This window comes from Oreochromis aureus, linkage group 16 (assembly GCF_013358895.1).
Source record: "Oreochromis aureus strain Israel breed Guangdong linkage group 16, ZZ_aureus, whole genome shotgun sequence".
NCBI lineage: Eukaryota > Metazoa > Chordata > Actinopteri > Cichliformes > Cichlidae > Oreochromis > Oreochromis aureus.
The window spans coordinates 6,401,146-6,424,580 of NC_052957.1; the positions used below are offsets into that span (position 1 = coordinate 6,401,146).

At 45.9% G+C, this 23,435-nt stretch overlaps 1 protein-coding gene across 12 annotated transcripts in view; it reads right to left on the bottom strand.

The window, feature by feature from the left end:
- tns1b (tensin 1b) overlaps positions 1-23,435 on the bottom strand; it is a 190,921-nt gene that overhangs the window by 60,568 nt on the left and 106,918 nt on the right. For all 12 annotated transcript variants that reach the window (XM_039600127.1, XM_039600126.1, XM_031757388.2 and 9 more), the window contains 2 exons: positions 21,032-21,070; positions 846-887 (listed from right to left, as the gene is read on the bottom strand). In XM_039600127.1, coding sequence (XP_039456061.1) covers positions 846-887; positions 21,032-21,070 — 81 coding nt within the window. The remainder of the gene's footprint in view (positions 1-845; positions 888-21,031; positions 21,071-23,435) is intronic.

Genomic DNA, 23,435 nt, shown 5'->3' on the forward strand with positions numbered 1-23,435 from the left:
ACTTTTTCTTAAGGGGCCATAGGCCTCTGCATGAGCCTCAAAAAAATGCATGCCTGCTACACTCCAGGTGCACAGCAGAAGGTGCAAACAGACTTTGCATCCCAGCACACTGGTCACATTAGCTTAACTAAAGTGCTTCCTGGCACAGGTTGCCAATCGACAGCCTTGCAGGTGACCGCTCTGGGCAGTTTTTTGTTCTACTCCAGTCATACTTGTGTCAGTCCAGCAGCTAAACTGTCTGAATATATTATTTTAAAGAAAATAAGCAACTACTTGGATGTACGGTCGAAGGATGTGTCATTCAGACGCCATCTTTGGTGTTACGGGGGTCTCCAATAGATTTCAACTGGGTATTATTTAATGTTTCTGTTTTGATAAATCAAAGACAACCAAAAGCAACCAAGATTAGAGTCCAATTAGCTGTTTGGTACAGTAATGTGACTTGATGCCTAGCAAAGAACTTCCTGTTTGATATGATTTAATGTTTGTGTTCTGAAAAGATAACGTGATATCATCTGGCGCAAATATGTGTTTTTGTTGTGGACGATGGATGTGAGATATTGTTTAAAAATATCTCATGAATGAGTGGGAGTTTGATCTCAAGGGCCCTGCTGTGCATCAAGTGTAGACTTAATCTGGCTTTTCTGAAGTATTTATTATAATGAATGTCCTTCACGGCACCTGGGAAACCATCCACTCATACTTCATACCTTTTCTACATCAAATATGTCTGACCTCTTAGCCAAGGCTGCAGAGACAGATCCGTCAGCTCTTTCGTTTCAGTAGTCTAACCAAGCAAGAAGAATGTACCTGAGAAAAATCGGCAGGTAAAAAGTGAAACTCACCATGGTGTCTACATGTTTGAGAGGGAGGTCACTGCTCGGCGCCTGTTCAGAAACGACAAAGACAGACAGACAGTGAGATCAACACCTGCCGATACGCTTCACATCTCAAACAGTTGACTTCGTGAGATGTTATGTTGTGTCATCGCGTGTTTACGCTACGCTCAGAGCCATTCCTTGCCCTAATGTGGCCTGGAGTGGAGTAGGACTCCACCTTGAATGCGTGGGACCATCTATAATCCCTCTGTGCAAATATTTACAGAAAGAGACAGGTCTGCTTCCATTAGCCAAGACCAGAGAGTCCAGCTGAGGAACTCTCTTTTTCAACACCATATACAGCTATAGAGAGAGAGAGTGTGTGTGTCAGGAAAGACAAAGGAGAGGAAAAAAGGGGCAGTGTGGGACAAGAAACCAGAAGAAAGTGGTGGGAAGGGGTTGATGGATATGCTAAGAAAAAAACAGGAACAATCACACAGATGAAGAGGCAGGATTTGGGGTACAGAGAGGAAAAGATTGCAGAGAGCAGAAGAAAACAACAGAGCAATCTGTGACGTCATGAGTTTGTGTGGGCTCCACTAACCTCAGCCTAACACACACACATGCACATGGAACTAAATGAAGCCTAAAATGAGTCATAGCATTTGGAGATCCACGCTGCTGTGGATTTTTATGCAGAGATGTTTATTACCTGAAAGTTAAAACACAAGTTAAAAAAAGAAGACTCCAAAGTTTCAATACTCTGCACTGAAAGTTGGGTTTGCTCATTTTTTCACCAAATATTCAGGAGATCAAGAGCCTGTTCGGACTTTGGACAGCATTATGGTAAATAGGAGGAAGATCCAAACTTGTAATACTGGCTGTACCATTTGCTGCATATAATTCTGCATCTCTGACTACCTAAATATCCTCTTTCTCTTCACTCTAAGTATGGAAAATTATCTTTTTTAAATTCTCAAAACTATGGAAATAACCTAAAAAAAAAAAAAAAACACCCACATATTAGTCGTGTTTTTGGTAACAGAGCTGATACCAGAGAACAAAAAGCAATCTCCTCTCTGTAAATGCCATTAAAAGTCAAGAATGAAGAAAGATACGACTAATTCTCAGTGAATTACAATAAAAAGACCAAAAGTCCATCTCTGTGGGCTTTGTGAACATCTTAGCCTGCCTCGTGCACAGGTATAGATTCTCTTCATCACACCGAAGACACTGAAGTTCTGTAATATTAAAGTCTGCCTTTAGTTTTACTGAAATTATATTTTGTCATGTAACTATTGTAAAAAATAAAATTGTGAAATTCTGGCCCAAAGTTTAAAATAGGAAACAGCTTTATTAGGTGACCAACGCGTTTTTGCTTGTGGCCTTCATCAGGGTCCAAGTTGAAGGCCAAAAGCCGAAGCGCGTCAGTCACCTAATAAAGCTGTTCCCTATTACTTTAAGTATCGCTGGAGTCTTCACGTCATCAGATCTTTGTCTTCTTCATGCACCTTGGAAGGAGGTTAAGTTGTGTCATGCCATTATGTGGATAACATAATATATTTTTACTTTTTATTTTGTTATTATTGCTATTTGTCCCCCTTTATTTCCTGGGAAACAAAGAATCTTTCCTATAAATATAAGGAAGTTGTTCAGCTGTTCATGACAATTTTAGAACCTTTAGCTGGACAAAGACCAAACAGACATGAAGAGCATGCTGACACAGCTGGGCATCTCTACAAAAAAATCTATTTTTGTGAATTGATTCTTCATCACAGAAGATATCAAATGTGCGTCAAAGTTCAGCAGTGTGGCTCACTGAGGTGGTCTTTATCACTGCTGACCAACAACGTAGCCAAGACACAAAGAAACGAACGTGGGGCTGTGGTTACACACAGTTCATTAGTGCCAGGTAGTGGATCACTGTTGGCTTGGGAATTTGACGACAATGCAAAAAGCATAGTAAAGTAACAACACGTCATCTTTCAGATACACTGATGAGAAAACATCTGATTGCATCTCAAATCAGATTCGAGATGCAGCGCTTCATTCTTTAATCCTGCTTGGTAGTGATCACTGCAGAGTCCCACACAGAGAGCTGGGCTGCGACACACAGGACGATCTGCTTCTGTAGAAACTTTCAGTGGAACATAAACAGCAAATGTAAACTGTTAATTACAGTCTGAGTGTGCAGGCCCCAGAATACAGACTCCAAACACTCAGACTAAACCGCCAAGCAGGGAGAGCACGAGAGACCTACAGTCACTGGAGTCTGCTCCAAACTGCAGCATTTATGACTGAAAGTTTAGCAGAAAAGTGGATGAAATTATCAGCGTCGTGACTACATTTCTCTCTGTTGTACATGCAGACAGATGTTGCTTCTAAGAATGAAGGACAAGGAAACAGCAGGCTAATGTTTGAGGTTCTAAATGCAGACTGTGGATTTCACTGCAAGGCCAAAATTTGCAGCCGCAGGCATTTTCACACAAATAGAGGCCATTGTGTGTAAACCCAGAAAAACACACAGAGACACAAACAATTCTCACAATGATATATTCTAACATGTGCATTTCCGCTTTGCAAGATTGCAGCCAGATGGCTGTTTTGCATCCATGTGCACGTCGTCGCTTAGAGATGCAAATAATTCAGAGAGCACGAGAAAGCCGGGGAAGTTTTGTATCAGCAAAACAGCTGACAGAGGAAGTGTTTGCAGTTTGTGTCAGTAATCTTCAAAGGAAGCATTTGAAGGGGGGCTTTGATACAGGCATTACCATTTTTTTTTTCTTAAATCAGGGCAATTCTTGCAGGCTGTGCACAATAAATGTCACAATTCTGAAACAAGAAACAGACCAAGCTTTCAGAAACTCCAAGACCCAAACGATTAAATGCTTTAAATTGAACCTAAATCATCTGTCCCAGCTCGGAATTTCAGATTCAAGATCAAGAGGTCAAGTCTTCAAGCCCAGGACTGTGTACGCATTCACAGTGAAGGAAAGGCCAATCACTATCTTCTTTAAGACTGGATGTTTGCCTGTGGTTCCTGGGTATTTAAAAGCAGAATGAGGAAACGGGCAAAACATTAAGCTTTCAAGCCCGTGTTCTGTGGAACCAGCTCCCAGTCCAGGACTCATCTTGTTGGGGTCTGGTTGTTGGGGTTTTTTCTCTATATTACTGTAGGGCCTTTACTTTACAATGCTGTGAAATGCTTTGAGGTGACTGTTGTTGAGATTTGGCACTATACTAGTTTTATTTGCAATAAGTCCTTATGATGACATAGCAAGCTGTTAAGGCTGCAGCTTTAGTGCATCACGCTGTGTCATTCTGCCACATGTCTGTCAGCGGGAGCCTCCGCTGAATCAAGCCAAGCAACAAGTTGATCTGAAGCTCCCATTCGAGACGTGTTCGTATCGTTTCTTTTGTAAATCAAGAACAAAGCAGATGTAATAATTTTATTTATTTGAAGCTACAGTTTAAAACTTTAGGATCTCATAATGATGAGATTAAAGCAAGAAGCTGTGGAGGATAGTAATGCATACCAGAATCCTGAATCTACTTTATAGCGAGACAGTTGTGTTTCTCATTTTGGTCCAGAATCACATTGGTCCATGTGACAGGGGTGCAAACTTGCAGAATTTTAACTCTTAGCTGGCCTCCCTGTGCACACCGAATGAATGTGCTGTGGCCTAACAGCACACAACCGCAGAGCAGACTGCAAAATACTCTTCAAACATAATCGTGATTAAACATAATTACAACAGATGCAAGAATAAAGACGAGAGCAAAACAAACACTCCTCTGTGGCCAAGAGCTTTGCAGCACCTGCGAGGCCAGCGTAAACACAAACCTCACAAGTATGTTAGTGTGCCCTTCTAATCGTGCCTCACATTAGTTAAGCATGTGCTGTTTCCATACAACTATTAGTCTGAGATTGAGCCTTTGAACTTGAAATCATTTTTCATTATAGATATTCAGGTTTTGTGCCTCCTCCGTGCATCTCTTGCTCAGAGCTATGTCATCATCGTGAACGAAGTCAGCTGAGGCTCATGAGAGGAGCTAAATGCAGGCTGTTGATCTCCCACAGATCTACAAAATATTACAGCTTTGGCTTAAAAGGAAAACAAGTTCAGTATGCCTGGTTTCAGAGTTGAGGATATCTGGGAGGTTTCCGAGTGTTTTTGGTTAATAATAATGATAAAGATTAGTTCCAGAGCTGCTAACAGCTGCATTCTGTCAACATTCATTGATCTACATGTCTCCAAACTGAACAACCTGTGTCACTTTTCTGCTCATCACATTACACTGAATTGCCCATATTAGTTTAGAACACTTGTGCATCACCTATAACACTAAACCAAAGATTTGGCAGATTTTGCCAGAATGCCAAGAAGCTGACAAAAAAGTAGAAAGCTCGGCGTGATTAAACCGCTGTTTCATCCAAGGTCCTTTTATACTGACACTGTTCTTGTGGTCCAGATGGTTTCTATCAAGCATCACAACCAAAATGAAAGACAGGCTGTAGGCTCAAAGTAAGTCAGGTGTTTGTATATTACAACAGTCATTTTAGACCTCAGACCTCCCCTTCCTCCTCCTGCTTTACTCACATTGCGGAGCAACGGTAGCTGCTATGGGAAAAGAAACATTGTTATAAAATCTGCGGCCACTAACTACATGTTGGAGAAGTGATCTAATTTAGTTTCAAATCTGTGTTGCTTTAAATAGTTAGAGAAAGAAAGGTTTGATGCAGCACAGATGGGCAGAGCCAAATTAAAGGAATCATAAGAAAATGCTTTCTAATGTTATATAATTACATATATTCTGTTTCTGAATCATCTGATCTTCCCATTTAATATCAGATCAACTGTGGTGGAGGCTCACTGCCTCATGGCTCGTAATGGCTTTGTTTTGGTGGTATAAGTAAAAGTTATTATACCCGAAATGAATCTCAGTGCAGAGGAGGACTGAATGGAAACATTGGGCCAGAGTTAAGGCAGAAAATCATTCATTCTGTTCTCTGCAATGTTTACAGCACAGACTGTATATAGAAGATGGATGTAGCTACTGAGACATAACCACATGGTTGGCTATAATTTACAAAATGAATATCATCTTCTATGTTAGAAGACTTGAAAATAATGATTGAAATCATAAACTCATCAGTAAAGTCTTTAATAAGGTGGTGAATCAACTGAGTTTTTTTTCATACATTTCTGTACAGCTAGAGTCGCCCCCTGCTGGCTAGCAGGAAGAACACAAATTTAACTGACACACCGACTTCTCTTTTCATATGTGAAAAAATGGCTGCTGATGTTTTGGCTCAAGTAGAAGTTAGCATCATGTTTTTGTCATCAAACGTTAATGCCATTTGACGTCACAAATCACTTCCAGAGCACAATACTCGGCTTATTCACTAACAAATTCTGAGTGAAGGAGTCTTTTAAATGAGTTACTCCTGTTCGTCTGTCCTTGTAAAAAGTGTCACGCGAAAACACACAGATGATGAGAGACCATCGACTCAGCCACGTGTCTGTCTCCTCTGAGCGCAGCAGACCGTCACCCAGAGCTCTATCTGGACCACCGCCACTGTGCCATGTGCTCTTTTTCACATGAACACAGTGGCTCCTTTGACCAATTTACCAAATTATAGCCCGCTGCTTTAAGGAAAGCAGAGGTAGCGAGCACGCTGGGAGTTTCCTCCCATACGCGGCAGGGAAGAACGTAGACAGTGAGCGAGAGCCTGTTGGGGAAATGACCCAGGGCTAAATATACAGCTATGCATCTTTAGAGCTTGAGACACAGCCCATTTAGCCCAGCCCAGGCGGCTTAGTGTGGACAGAAGAGTGGTTAAGATCACCACTTTGGGTGTGTGAGTGTGGGTGTGAGACACAACGAGAGAGGGACGGCGTTTTGGCCTCTGAAAGGAAACAGACAGCACTGTGAGCGTTGGACGGCTTCAGTGTTTACATTCAGTCAGCAGACTGAGCATCGAATAAACTGAAATATATTATTAATAAATATACATAGAAATAATTACACTGTAATGACACAATGCCTCTGATCTCACAGAGTTAATCCTTGTGTCTATATATATGTATATATGTATGAGTCAGGCTCAGGGAGTGCCCCTCATCCTTTCCTTTCTCTCTGACTGGACAGCTTGTTCAGGACACTTGCTTTCTTTGGAAACCTTGAAGAACTCACACCACATGCATTGGCTGCACCACAGCTACGCACCCGCGCTGCTCCCTGTGTTTACACTGCATTTTGGACTTCATCCCACACAGAGCTTAGCGGCCTTAGATGTGCCTGTGTTTCAGCTAAGCTGCTGAATGATACAAAAAGTCATTTTACTTTGATGAGAAGCTATGCAGCAGCATTCCTTGGCAGCGAGATGAAACGTTAAATGCATGATCTGAAACTATCCACATTACACTAAAACGTACCGTCAAAGGACCTAATTTGCAGAGGAGGAAATGCATTCCAAAGCAACCAAAAAAAACTCATTAGTAAGATTGATGTATGCTATCTAGAACAGATAAAATAAAATACTACACCATGATTGCTTGATGCTTTAGAGTGGCCACTTATGGTCTCAAATTACATTCAATTTGAAAATAAATTCAGCCGTTGGAAACCAGGTGTTGGCACCATCAGGATATATCAGTCTCAGTTTGAAAAGTTAATAAAAACTGAATATATTAAATTGCTCTCCTCCAATGTCATAAAGGCTTCAGCACTATGAATGACACAGACTTTCTGATATGACACCAAACACCTGTAAAGTGTCATGTGCAACAGTGCCTTCTAGTGGCGATAAGCACAAACTGCAGATCTGGACACAACAATGGTGGCTCACCTGATGCTGTTGTACAGTTACGAAAATGTGTTAAATCTGCATTTATACACATATTTCTAAATAAATGTACATTTACAGTCAGCGTTTCCACCTACTTCCAGGTGCTAATGCAAGTTATGATCAAGCTTGTTTCCCTTCAAAGTAAAAGCACAGTTGTTTGACAAGAGCCTTGTGTCATTTCCCAGTGTAGGTGCTGCCTAAAAAAGGCAATTGTGCTCCAGTGGTGCATCTTCTGATGTTGCTTCCCTATGTTTTCAATAAAAATCACCCATTCTACATAGGATAGCAGCACATTAAAGGCCAGTAACTCCCCAATCAGTATCTTATCAATAGGAGGCCTTTTTGCATACAAAAACATAAGCAAAAAAAACTGATTCCAACTTCTGTAATTTTTTATTTTTTGTTCATAGGAGAATTGCACAGAATCGAAATACAACAAACAACAACATGGCACCGCTGAAAGTTAAAAACGGTAATACAGACTTATAGCCAAGCTCTCCTACTTCATCAACAACAGCACACACACAGACACACAGCTGTGCCTCTCTCATGCTCCATGCTCCTTCATCTGCAGCGTTCACATAGCCACGTCCCAGAAATGTAAACACATTGCTGAGGAGGCAGGGCCTGTGTGCATCCAAGGTTGGGGTTAAGGTTGGAGTGTGTATGCTTGTTCTCAGTTCCTCCCCCTTTGGGGTTAGGCCCTAACATGCCAGGGATCCCCGAGGACCCGGGGTAAAACAGAGCGGCCGGTCTTTGCTGTGGGAAAAACCCTTGAGCCGGCCGTGACCCTAAACCACCCCTGACATCGCTCTGTTTCCTCACCCCCCGCCCGTCCCTGCTCCTACTGATACGGGCCTGGCCGCTCGCTCCGTTATGTAACCACAAGCCTTTTCTAACATGTGCGAGAGGGGGGTGTGTGCAAAAGCATCCGCCAACTATTTTTACTTCTAACGTGTATGTGCAACGAGAGTCTAATAAGTCACGCTGTCATGGACACAAACAAAGACACACCTATTAAACAAGTTGCTTCTTTTGTGCTCTAGTACGTGCTAGTATGGTAAGAGCGCAAAAATTCCATAAAAACAATGATATGTTTCATTGGTAAGCATGTCTCATGAGGATTCAAATGTTGTAGTACATATGGTTTTTATTTATTTTCCCCCAAAATACGAAGGATTTGGAGAAGTTTAGACAGCAAATTACAGAAATTATAAAATTAAAATGTGAAAACGATGTTTAATTAGACTTTCATAGTGATGTGTTATCAACTGAACCTACGACTCTGCTCTGCTTTACTAAGATTTATAGTAACTCTGAGCTCATTGTTTAGCTGTTGTCACGGTTTGCGGGTGCAAGCCGTGGGGAAGTTAATTAGGACCAGGCAGCAGCAGCTCAAGTGCAGGTAAGAATTTATTAACAATAAGGCAAATAAACAGAAACGGCGAGTGACACTAACAGGTAACCTAAACTGGGAAAACTAACAAAGCAAACCAGAAACGAAGACGCAGGGAGGTCCGAGGAAACACATATGGGGAGACGCAGGGACATCTAGGGGAAACAACACAGACGAAACAGCAACTAACAGAGGCAGACACGAGGTTTAAATACACAGAAGGATAACGAGGGAATGAGACACAAAAGGAGGGCACAGCTGGGAGTAATCCGACCTGACGAGACAGGGGAAAAGTAAACTGAACACACTGACGTCAGACACAGACCTTCACAATAAAACAGGAACTACACAAGCAAGGACACAGACTAAGAAACGCGGACTAAACACAGGAACACATGGGCAGAACTGAATAAACACTACACAGAGGAAGGACAGAACCAAAATCACAATAATAGAAAACACAAAACGCTGGGTCAAAAGGACCCAGGATCATGACAGTACCCCCTCAAAGGCTGGCCCCAGACAGCCCAACAAGAAAAACAAAACAGCCAGCAAAACAGAAAACCCGACCAGGGCGGGCGGTGGGGGCCCAGGACGGAGGGCTCGGGGCAAAACAAAACCAGTGCACAAGAGGGACAAAAACCACAACACGAGCCACCACCAAAAACAACAACAAAAACGCACACTGGAGCCCCAAAAACAGAGTCCAAAACAGAAGAGTTCAGGGGCGGCCAGGGGCCGACCGCACAAAGTCCCAACAGTTCGGGGCCGACCGTGCGGAAGGCCACGGTGGCGATGTGGACCCAGGTCAGGGGCGGCCCGGGGGCGACAACCCAGGAGCCCGGACAGTTCAGGGGCCGGCCGTGAGGGCGGCAGCGGCGCCGACGCGGGCACAGTTCAGGGGCGGCCGTGAGGGAGGCAATGGCGGCGACTCAGGCGGGCGGTCCGGGGCCGCCCACGGCGGCGATGTCGCCTGGCCAGTGGCCTGGAAAGTGGCCAGTCAGCTGCAGACCCCGACAGGGTAGGACCAGGCGGCGCTGAAGACTCGGAGGCTGGACCAGGCGGCGCTGAAGACTCGGAGGCTGGACCAGGCGGCGCTGAAGACTCGGAGGCTGGACCAGGCGACGCTGAAGACTCGGAGGCTGGACCAGGCGGCGCTGAAGACTCGGAGGCTGGACCAGGCGGCGCTGAAGACTCGGAGGCTGGACCAGGCGGCGCTGAAGACTCGGAGGCTGGACCAGGCGGCGCTGAAGACTCGGAGGCTGGACCAGGCGGCGCTGAAGACTCGGAGGCTGGACCAGGCGGCGCTGAAGACTCGGAGGCTGGACCAGGCGGCGCTGAAGACTCGGAGGCTGGACCAGGCGGCGCTGAAGACTCGGAGGCTGGACCAGGCGACGCTGAAGACTCGGAGGCTGGACCAGGCGGCGCTGAAGACTCGGAGGCTGGACCAGGCGGCGCTGAAGACTCGGAGGCTGGACCAGGCGGCGCTGAAGACTCGGAGGCTGGACCAGGCGGCGCTGAAGACTCGGAGGCTGGACCAGGCGGCGCTGAAGACTCGGAGGCTGGACCAGGCGGCGCTGAAGACTCGGAGGCTGGACCAGGCGGCGCTGAAGACTCGGAGGCTGGACCAGGCGGCGCTGAAGACTCGGAGGCTGGACCAGGCGGCGCTGAAGACTCGGAGGCTGGACCAGGCGGCGCTGAAGACTCGGAGGCTGGACCAGGCGGCGCTGAAGACTCGGAGGCTGGACCAGGCGAGGCAGATGAGGCCGCAGGTGGCGAGGAAGCCGGAGGCGATGAGGCCGCAGGTGACGGCGAGGAAGCCGGAGACGGCGCGCTGCAGCTGGCGGCGTAGATGGTGAGGCTGCCGCTGGCGTGGATGGTGAAGCTGCAGCTGGCGGCGGCGTGGAAGCGGAGACGGGGCGCTGCAGCTGGCGGCGGCGTGGAAGCCGGAGACAGGCGCTGCAGCTGGCGGCGGCGTGGAAGCGAGAGACGGGCGCTGCAGCTGGCGGCGGCGTGGAAGCGAGCGGGGCGCTGCAGCTGGCGGCGGCGTGGAAGCGGAGAGCAGGCGCTGCAGCTGGCGGCGGCGTGGAAGCGGAGACGCAGGCGCTGCAGCTGGCGGCGGCGTGGAAGCGGAGAGCAGGCGCTGCAGCTGGCGTGGGCGCAGAGGCTGCAGCTGGCGGCGGCGTGGAAGCGAGACGCAGGCGCTGCAGCTGGCGTGGGCGCAGAGGCTGCAGCTGGCGGCGGCGTGGAAGCGGAGGCAGGCGCTGCAGCTGGCGTGGGCGCAGAGGCTGCAGCTGGCGGCGGCGTGGAAGCCGAGCAGGGCGCTGCAGCTGGCGGCGGCGTGAAGCGAGAGCAGGCGCTGCAGCTGGCGGCGGCGCCGGAAGCGAGAGCAGGCGCTGCAGCTGGCGGCGGCGTGGAAGCGGAGACGGCGTGGAAGCCGGAGGGGAGGCGCTGCAGCTGGCGGCGTGGAAGCGAGGACGCAGGCGCTGCAGCTGGCGGCGTGGAAGCCGGGGCAGGCGCTGCAGCTGGCGGCGTGGAAGCCGAGGGGCAGGCGCTGCAGCAGGCGGCGTGGAAGCCGGGCGCTGCAGGCTGGGCGGTCCCTTGGATCCTCCAGGAAGACTGATGACGAAGGCGGGCGGTCCCTCGGACCCTCCAGCGGAGACTAGAGACGAGGCGGGCGGTCCCTCGGACCCTCCAGCGGAGACACGAGGCGAGGCGGGCGGTCCCTCGGACCCTCCAGCGGAGACTAGAGGCGAGGCGGAGCGGTCCCTCGGACCCTCCAGCGGAGACACGAGGCGAAGGCGGGCGGTCCCTCGGACCCTCCAGCGGAGACTAGAGACGAGGCGGGCGGTCCCTCGGACCCTCCAGCGGAGACTAGAGGCGAGGCGGGCGGTCCCTCGGACCCTCCAGCGGAGACTAGAGGCGAAGGTCGGGCGGTCCCTCGGACCCTCCAGCGGAGACACGAGGCGATGGCGGGCGGTCCTTCGGACCCTCCAGCGGAGACACGAGGCAAAGAGTCCACTAGCCGACATAAAGGCAGCTGGCACTGCATGGAGCACTGGCTTTGCCCAGGCAACACTAACATGGAGGAGTTCTCTGAGGGCTGCTTAATCTTCAGGGGTCCAGTAATAGCTGGGGGTGAAACCTAGCTTCTGGGAAGCCCTGGGTGCATAACCGCCTGAAGCAGCTAAAGAGCAAGAATCTCCTGGGTGGAACTAAGACCTTCTCCCTGCCTAAAGCGAGAGTGTGAGACTGGAGCTACGGGGGGCACAGGGGCCTGAGCTACGGGGGGCACAGGCGGCACTGGGGCCTGGACTACAGGCGGCACTGGGGCCTGGACTACAGGCGGCACTGGGGCCTGGACTACAGGCGGCACTGGGGCCTGGACTACAGGCGGCACTGGGGCCTGGACTACAGGGGGCCTGGCACTGGGGCCTGGACTACAGGCGGCACTGGGGCCTGGACTACAGGCGGCACTGGGGCCTGGACTGAGGGTGAAGCTGAGAGCACTGGAGACTGAACTACAGGTGACGCTGGGGGCACTGGAGACTGAACTACAGGTGACGCTGGGGGCACGGGAGACTGAACTACAGGTGACGCTGGGGGCACGGGAAACTGAACTACAGGTGGCGCTGGGGGCACGGGAAACTGAACTACAGGTGACGCTGGGGGCACTGGAGACTGAACTACAGGTGGCGCTGGGGGCACTGGAGACTGAACTACAGGTGGCGCTGGGGCACTGGAGACTGAACTACAGGTGACGCTGGGGCACTGGAGACTGAACTACAGGTGGCGCTGGGGCTCTGGAGGCTGAACTACAGGTGGCGCTGGAGGCACTGGAGGCTGAACTACAGGTGACGCTGGGGGCACTGGAGGCTGAACTACAGGTGGCAAAGGAGGCACTGGAGACTGAACTACGGGGGACACTGGAGGCACTGGAGACTGAACTGAGTGTGAGTGAGCAGATGACCCTGGGAGCTGGGCTACTGGAGGCTGGGCAGCTAAGTGAGCCACTGGAGGCTGGGCAGCTAAGTGAGCCACTGGAGGCTGGGCAGCTAAGTGAGCCACTGGAGGCTGGGCAGCTAAGTGAGCCACTGGAGGCTGGGCAGCTAAGTGAGCCACTGGAGGCTGGGCAGCTAAGTGAGCCACTGGAGGCTGGGCAGCTAAGTGAGCCACTGGAGGCTGGGCAGCTAAGTGAGCCACTGGAGGCTGGGCAGCTAAGTGAGCCACTGGAGGCTGGGCAGCTAAGTGAGCCACTGGAGGCTGGGCAGCTAAGTGAGCCACTGGAGGCTGGGCAGCTAAGTGAGCCACTGGAGGCTGGGCAGCTATGGCGGGCGAGGCTGGGGCGAGGAGGTGGGAAGTTTGTGTAGCTCGAGCGTGGAAGTCCCAAAAACAAAGCAAAGGATTGCAGCGGAGTGAGCCCAGTGTCTTCCACCACATAATCCTTCTTACGCCGCTGCTTGCCCCTCCTGCAGGGCCTGGATTCTGAAAGCAGCGGTGGAGTGACACCAGAAACCTGAGCAGAGAGTGGCTGCGAGGCAGCTAACTGGGCAGAGAGTGGCTGCGAGGCAGCTAACTGGGCAGAGAGTGGCTGCGAGGCAGCTAACTGGGCAGAGAGTTGCTGTTGGGCAGGCAACGAACCGTCCCCAACATTATCTGCCACACAGAAGACAGCCCCAGAATGAACAGTCAAACAGTCCGAAAACAGAAAGGTCCTCACTCACCGCAACCGGCGAATTAAAAGTCCGATGTCCGGCTGTGGGGTGGCGCGCCCGGCGGCGCGATCGACATTCCTCCCGCCCGATGGCTCCGGCGGGCCAGGCAAGATCACATTCGGCGAGTCGGGCGGTGAGGCAGGAGTGGCAGAGAGCAGGTGAGGTGTGCACTGAAGGAAGGCCTGAATGGTCGGAGAGAGCGAGCCAAACAGCCACGGAAGACCAGAGAAGAGCCGCTGTGGCGTGTTTCCACAGCGCGACGAAGCTCCTCCGGGATGTTCCAACCACAGGCTGAGAAGGTTCTCAACGGAGAAAATGATGTCATCCTCAGCTCCTCCGAAGGGTGCATAAGCTGCTGGGTCCATGTTGGCTGTTTCGTGCTGTCACGGTTTGCGGGTGCAAGCCGTGGGGAAGTTAGTGGGACCAGGCAGCAGCAGCTCAAGTGCAGGTAAGAATTTATTAACAATAAGGCAAATAAACAGAAACGGCGAGTGACACTAACAGGTAACCTAAACTGGGAAAACTAACAAAGCAAACCAGAAACGAAGACGCAGGGAGGTCCGAGGAAACACATATGGGGAGGCGAGGGACATCTAGGGAAACAACACAGACGAAACAGCAACTAACAGAGGCAGACACGAGGTTTAAATACACAGAAGGATAACGAGGAATGAGACACAAAAGGAGGGCACAGCTGGGAGTAATCCGACCTGACGAGACAGGGAAAAGTAAACTGAACACACTGACGTCAGACACAGACCTTCACAATAAAACAGGAACTACACAAGCAAGGACACAGACTAAGAAACGCGGACTAAACACAGGAACACATGGGCAGAACTGAATAAACACTACACAGAGGAAGGACAGAACCAAAATCACAATAATAGAAAACACAAAACGCTGGGTCAAAAGGACCCAGGATCATGACAGCTGTACTATTTTGGTTCAGTCATCGCTCTCATACGTCATTTTCAGCTACAGGAGGCAGCTGTTTTCAGCAGAAAGAAAGCTCTTATAAACCATATGTATATTATGTTATGTTATACAAAAAAAAAGGAGACAGACAAAAGCAAGGTGGTGACCAACAGAGGAAGAATTAACAGCTAAAAGCCAGATGTGTCCCTCTGGAGGTGCTTGAGGTTGCAGCGGATTTCCAGATCATCATGTTGCTCTGTCAGTGGTGGATAAACAATATATATTTAATGCAAAGCAGACTTTTACCTTCTGAGGTATCAGTCATATAAGCTCAGAGACCAATTGGTGACCTCTGGTTGCTGGGGAAAAATGTGTATTCCCCAAGTGACTGGCAAGTGGGCACAAAGAGGGTGCAAACTGCAACTGTTGGAATCAGTTCCCCAACCAATTAGCAATCGGAATACACATTCTTCTCTAACTACATGTAGTTGCAAGGGGGTTGCAGACCAGTTTGTGGCCCTGTGTGATTGTGGTGTTTTTCACAGTAATTGTTATGTGAAAAAAATCAAACTTCTTTTATTATTTCAACTGAAATTGCCTCTCTATAAAAGACATGAGGTCCATATCAAAGACACGATGTTGGTTAGAAGCATCACTCCCAGATTGGTCTGTTTTTAGATAAAGTGAGCAAACTTTATAACCAGATTTTATCAGATTTCGTTTTTACATCCCATTGATCACTGAAATTTAAGTTAATATATACATTCTTCAAAGTAGCTGCTCAAATAAGTGTCCACAATATGCTTACCAAGACTGTTTCTTTGATAACATCTATTTAGAATGTTAGTATACTAATTAGCATGTTAATACCGCTTATTCAGATATTTAGGCATTTTGGTACGAGAAAAAAAAGGAAAAGAAACACAAAGAAAAAAGTTGTGTGCTAACCAAATTATCTATTACTTAACATGTGAGGGAACAGGATGCAGGCGTGGCTAAAAACAGCTTGTTAGCTTAAGACTATGGTCAGAGAAAAAGAAAACCAATGCTGACTGCTTGTAAAGAAAAAGGAAGCTAACTGTGGCAGCCTTACTGTGTTAACAGCAAATCACCCAACCAGACTCTCTAATAAGTATGGCATTGTTTGTATAAAACTATTGAGGGATAACAGTCATAATTTGTGAAAGGCACTTGTGAGGATTTCTCAACTAAAGATGGTCTATTTTGGTTTTAGCCCCCAAACATGCTGATTAATAATAGCAACAAAACTAAAGCAGTCATAAGAAATCATAGATTTTCTGAGGGATATATTGGCATCTTATACCTTGCAGTTACTCAGCTATGACATCACAGCTGAGAGTGACCACAATCTAAACTGACAGTCTTCATACTGTGTTTTCTAACACTGGTAAAAGTAAATTACAGCTTAGCATGCCAAAAAAAAAAAAAAAAAAAAAAAAGAGTCCATTCTGGTAATCAGGTCAGAGTGAACAGAACTGGAAATACTTGGACTGCAGCTACTAAGTTGGTGGGATGACTTCATAAAACTGCAATTTATAAGCCACTGTTCACTTGTAATTCACCATTGTAAACCAAAAGGCTCAGTTATTTTCAGTGTATCAGTTACAAGTATACTGGTATATACTTTTTGTGCATTATACGTTTTGCTTTGCAATTAGCAACTAAACTTGTATGAGCTTTAAAAAGTTATATGTTCAAAAAAAAGAACTGAATCTCTAGAAGAACATGCACACTGCATTTGGCTTGCAATTCTATGAAACTGGATAGAAAAAGCACGAAAGTTACTTTCTCCCAATTGTTTAAACAACCATCTCCTTAGAGAAGTCACTCTGAGCAGTATGTAACTGCTAATTCTTTTTACTGTCTAAACTAAAGTGCCGGAAGAGGAAAAACTTGACCATGATGTCCAATCTTTCACACAGCATCCTTATGTAATATCCATTTCAAACACGTGATAATGTAAGATTATTGTGCTGTGCACGCGATAAACACCAATGCATTATGCTTTAGTTGGCTCTCAGTCCAATGTTAAACATGCCTATTTTATGTTTTAGTTCCTACTTTCCCAGGGCTCTTCGAACATTCTGTAATTTGTAACCGGATCCCTGGTTGCTGCTTGTATACACAGCGTAACACAGGGCACATCGGGGAAATATGTGTGGTTCTAAACACAGCACTAATTGGACCACATCTACACCATCTTTGCCCTGCAGTTACTCATTACTCAGCGATGTCCTGGCCCTGTTCCCTGACTACACAAGACCTATATTAAAAAAAATGCTGGATGACGTAGGTGTTAGTGGTTTATGGTTCTCTGAGTGTGTGCATATCTTTACTTGCGAGAACAAATGTGCAGCCTATCTCACCGGTGAGAACACCTAACATCTCCCCGACAGCCCACGTACCCTCATCTAAGGACTGTGCAAAATAAAACTGATTCCTGGCAACATGAGCTCAACATGAGGGAATATCTGAGGAATGCTCCTAGCATGCTCTACAGCACACCATGCACCCCTCACTCAAGAGGGGGCTAGTTGGAGGCAGTTACATCTGTCATCTTCAACAGTTGAATGAGATATCTGAAACGCACATCATCACTTACAGTAAATGTTGGCATCACCTTCCAGCCGTGGGCTGAATCATTTCAAATTCACTCCAGACGTAGTCACCAGTATATTGCTACAACATACTAAAATCACTAAGCACTAATTCCGCAGTATCATTAACTTAATGCTCGTGCTGTTAAGTTTTATTCATATCTACTAAATTATTACTCTTACCGTTCATCTGGCTTTATTATCCACAGTTTGATTGAGACCAGAATAAAAATAAATACATTTAAAAGCTGCATCTATCCAGCTTAGTTCTCACAGTGCCCTGCACACTCTTGGACTAGCTGTGTGCTGTGTCCTTAAACCAGTTGCTATGGAGACAGATTTACCTTAAGCAATGAGAAAAGTCGATTCTCTTAACACTTAAATAATGGTGATAAGTCTGCACTCTTTTTTTTAATGATATTTGATTAAATCAAAAGCACCATGTCAACTACTTCAAGTATCAAGAACAAACTTTTACTCCCAGCTGTTGTGATAACAGGTCCTTCAAAGGGGATCAGTTATGCTCATTTACAGTACAGCTCCCTACTTTTATTCTTGGTATCTCCTAGAGTAGGTCTGCGTAACTTAAAGTTCAAAATAATCCTTTTTTTTATCTTATACTGGGCCTTTATAGAGCCCTCGGACATGCAGAATTGCCTTAAACCTGCAGTCTATTAAATGGCCACCAGGGGGCAATAGCTGTAGTTGCAAAATGACTTCGCTCCTGTAGAATACGGCGAAAATAGCCTTCGGCCCTGACCTCTGTAGACATGATAATTTTGGCTCAGTCACTAGTTTGGGGTCACATTCAACAAACTATTACGTTCATTTTGCGAATTATTGCCATTATTAGAGTCAGAAAGGAGAATTATACCGGATGTGATCACTGTCTTATGATTAATGATTGACAAGTTGTTAGCCAATGAACATGTGGTTTGACTGTCCGCTGACCCCTTCACTCATATCTGATTTCAAAACACCAACCTGATTACGAGAAAACAGTCAGCTTAAGACTTTATGAGAAAAGTTCACAAACCAGTATGTGACATCAGGGTAGCTACATCGCACATCTTTTATACCGTTTATGATCTGAAACCAACCAGTTTTAGGTCCTCACACTGAAAGGCCACCCTCACAAAAGGCCATTCCCACTCAAAAAAGGTTTGAACAGCAGGACAACAGGGCTTCTGCATACCTAGTAAGGGCATTATGGATGGCCACTCTCGGTGACAGGCAGGATCCAAGAATAGAAAAAAAAGAAAAACTTTGGAAATTGAGTTTTTATACGTAACCAAATCCATTTCAAATGCTCTGAAAAAAAGGCTTTGAACATCTGCAATTTCAACTCCACCTGCTGAGGAAGATCAAAGATTACAAAAGCTCCCGCAGCACCTACTAAACACCTCATTACGGTCATGATGATGTGGTTTACTGAAAAGCCAAAAACAAGATGCACTTGCTGTGAACCAATTTTGTTGCTTCCAAATTTTACTGGTTTTGTAACTTTTGTTTGGACATGTTAGGAATAAAAATGAAAAAAAAAATCCAAATTCAAATAAAATAGTAAACTCATTAAGCACTGCTTATTTTCATCTGTAGCCGAGTAGCAGCTGCATGAGATTCATTACATAAGGAGCGCGATCATCTGGTAATAAAGTTGAATTTCTTCCAGTTGTAGCTCGTCAATCTTACTGGAATGTCTGGATTAAAAAAAAAAAAAAAACCTTCCTATTTTTTTTCAGAATTTTTCTCCAGCTGAGTTAATATATGGTCAATCAGAGTGTACCTGATGCAGGGCAGTAAATCACGCCGTCTTTGGCTGTGAGCAAAGGAATTCACCAAACAAGGGCTGAGGAGAGCTGACTGAGAGCACACCTCAGGCCTCGCAGGCATGCACACCCTCACGTCCACACACACATACACACACACCATCCAGTTTCCTGTCACACACCAGAGAGGTGACGCACAGACACAATTACTTACTCATTTCTGTAATACGTACTGCACTTTATAAACCAAACACAGCAAAGCTTACCAACAAAACTTAAACCCACAAGTCTTTGGAAAACTTCAGGTGCATAAAAGCAGGTGTCCACCACTGTGTTTATTTTTCATGCTTCCCATTTCCTCTTCAGTATCTGCAGTTGTATTTTTAGACAATTAAAAAAAAAGTCCCATTGTTTGTGTTGAAATCCATTGTTTCCCTCAGCTTTAACACTTCTGTGTTTCTTCCTCTCTCCTCAGCGGTACAGTAAAGACACGTCAACCAGTGTTTTACACCTCAGCCCGTCCGTGTTTATGGAGGCAATCAGCACCTTTAATGCAGGCATAAAAGCCTCGAGGGAGACGCCTTTTGGCAAGCTCAAGAGATAGACTGTCGAGATTTGCCCTGCAGTTACTGTTTGCCTCTGCTTCCTTCAGCAATATACAACCAATTAAGACAGAAATATTGTTTTTTTTAAATCTGTATTTCAATATTACTAACAAAGTGTCCTCCACACTGCTTGAAAAATGTGGGTATGAAAATCATCGTGCATGATAATGAATGCAGTGTCTGTTACACAGCTGTACAAATGCGTAAAAAAGGTATATTTTTTACAATTTTCAATATTATTTATATGTGTATTTTTGACATGACATACATATGTCAGAAAAAATATTTTGTTCTTCCTTAGCAATGACTTTTAAATTAACTACTTAAAACTCTGGATAAACATCTAAATTGGTGAAACTTGAAAAAAACTAAAACTAAATTGGTGAAACCCAGTCCATGTGACGGCTGCAGGAGTGCGTCAGATGAAAAAGTTTGGGGGAAAAACTGATAGAGGCCAACAGATAGCAGTGAAGTCTATTTTTCTGGTAAAATCTTGCCCTCTGCATCCCAAAGGTGTTTCAGAAAGCAATGAACTCAAACACATGCCTTTAACAATGCCCAGAGAGCTTAGCCTTATGCCTCTGCACATCTCAAACAGATGTCTTCATGCAGAAGGCATCTAATGCCAAGGCATCTGTAAGGATAATAACATGTTCTTTCTTAATTACTGCTGCTTTTAAAAACAAAATAAGACAATCTCAAGAAATATTTTCTGTGTGAGCACAGAAAAGTGCAGGGGATATTTGCTTTGGTTTGTCAAGCGCCCAAAACCATTTAAACACACAACATTTGATGAAGCGAGCAAGCGAATCATATCCAAGTCTAACACAGCCTCGTATGTCAATACCATATAAGGCAACCGAGCAGGCGAATATTTTATGGCTCTTGCAGAATCTGTTCATACCCAGAATATGTCCCACTTTGCTCAGTGTTATTTCAAAGACCAAAAGTCGTCATCATGATATAGCAGATTCAATAGTACAGCTTTTTATTTACCTTTCTTATCCAGAAGATTTTTTTTTTTACTTTTATTCCAAAAGCTAACAAAGACCATTTTTATAACCTTATCAGAACAGAAAACGAGCTGCCAAACAACGGTTAAGTCGAGCAATGTCAGGTTTATTTATATAGCCCCAAATCACAAGTTTGTCTCTGGGGACCTCCAGATAATGGACCATTATCTGCTATAGTGACTGCTGTGTTAGTGTAGCTGATAGAGCATGTTACTTTCCAACCTTATTTGCAACAATTCTGCACCAAGACGGACACTGTAATAAGTACAGCATGGAAGCAATTACCAAAACAAAAAAGAAAAAAGAAAAGAAACACTGTTGCTTACCAGCTCATAGTTTGTTGCTGGAACACAAGATGAGGACACCTGAAAACAGAAAGACAAGCAGTGAGTTATGTGGATGCTAATTTGGAGTTAGAGAAACACTGAAAACAACAAGCACACTGGCAGCTATATTTAGATTACAATTTATGGCTTCATATTTTCGACATGAACCCCAGATGCTTTAAGTTAGCACCCATGTGTTTCTCCATATCCACTGTAGAATATACAACAAGCAAAGGACAAGCTTCTACAGAATTAGAGCTACCAGAAAGAGAAAAAGGAGAATCCCCTTCGGAAACAAACTAATGTAAAATAATATCTAAAAGTCGCCTCTGCTTTACCGTTTTAACTTCGTTCAGCTCACTGTTTTGGCTTTATGGCAACTTTTGTGCATGATGTTGAATTGAAAAAAGTATTTTTGTGACCCACAAATGGCCAAAAAACAACGGATGCATCTTTAAATAAGGCTGATAATTCAAGAACTGTACGGACAGTGTTTAGGAGGTGCTGATTCGGAGCTACCGACTTTAAAAGACAAGGTAACGACAGACTGTTGTTGTACATGTTCACGTCCGACCCCTTGTACTGTAAGACCTTATTAAACTAGACAGAAGAACAAAGCGGTGGGACCGCTCCAACAGAACTCATGATCTGTCAAGTGCTCGGACTAATCCGATTACCATCCAACAGTTTCCATAATCAATCTGTGAGCTCAGTGTGAGGGCATGAGGCTGATAAACAGGAAGAGTATAATGATAATGGCTTCTAGCAGAAGATTCGAATGATGTGCGCCTAGAAAAAGATGCCCGCTTGATGAGTATGAATGCAAACAGGATGTCAACGTGGTGGTTGTTTCCTTCCTGTGCATGCCTGTCTTCTCATCCTCGGTTAGTGTTTCGTATCATTCTTCTGACATTTCTCATTTGGATTTTCACCACTTAGTACCTTCATCTCTTACATAACTGACTGACCGGTGATCGCACGGGGCAGCTTTACGATTCTAGAGGGCTTTTGTCATTGCTCTTTTCCTATATTCGCATTTCATTGCTATGCTCCATCTGTTTTAGCTTTGAACGATTAGGCCTCGAGGTTATCATAGCTGTTAACCTCTAAGAGCACCTTTCATCTTTGCTACCGCTCCATCTCTCTCCTTATCCGAGACTAATTGCGTCATTGCTTGAAGACTGGATTTCTGCGATGTTGGGGTCTGCTTTGTGTTACTGTAGCACATTCTTCCTCTGCCCGCAATAATAAAATAAAAAACTGCCTTTGAAAAAGTGCGGTCTCATTAGGCCTTTCATGCAGCTTAGCGCAGTGTTGTTGGGCGGATATTGGCCAAAGAATTGCTCGCGTCACGTATCGCAGACTTCGCTTCACTGTTTTTGACCCTTCAAACTACGTGTAAATGTTGGCAGGTTCAGTGCCAGAGTTTTTGCGATTGATGAAGTCTCACTATGATTTAGTGGTTATGAAAATCCCAGCTGGAGCTCAACCACCGCTGGATTTTCTTGCTTATTGTTGGGCTGTATACTCATATGGATATGGATACAAAATAATCAAATATTTATTAGATCGGGTGACCAGATTCATTGGCCAATTTCCAGTTCCAGCCTTAACAATTTGAATTAAAAAGACCCAAATTAGCTAGCACTATGTACTTGTATAAACAACCCACTGTACTTTTGAAACGAAGTATGTTTGACTATCTGCCAGCTCCCAAAACCAAACTTAAAAGGGTCACTGGATAACCGCCACTGGGATGTTGGACGGCTGATTAGATTCACAAGGTTGAGGATGTGTGAGTCACCTTGGGTCATTACAGTCTCTTTTATAGCTGTTACCCCATCTGGAATACAGGAATGTTAACTCTAAACAGGAAATGACCTTAATCAGATTACATGATTATAGTCCCTTTAGCAATAGAAGCAGCTGATATGCAAAAAGACAGTGCCCAAATTTAAGACAGGCTCCAACACAGTGGCTGTTACTACTTCAATGGAACCCTTCCATGACTGCTTGTTAGTTGTGAAATGCAATATCTCGACCGTGATACAGTCTGTTCCAATTAGTGTCAAACGTGAGGTAAAAGCAACACTTTTTTTTCACCGATTTCATGCTGTCTGTCACAGTCACCACTGTCCTAATATATTACCCGCTAGAATGGATTATGTCTGTTTTAAAGAATTTTGTCTTGCATGGTGAAGTGTGCCTGGAGATGACTGGATACAGTATTTACATCTGCCTTAAATCAACCTCAGTTAGAAGTTATTCTAGCCCTCCCGTCCTTATCACTCGCGCTCAACAGCACACCGTTCTTCTCTCCCTGTTCCTTCAGGGGCCCAGGCTCCTTGGGCCTGGTCAGTGTTCTCACCTGACGCTGCCCCTGCCCCATGCTGTTGACAGCTCA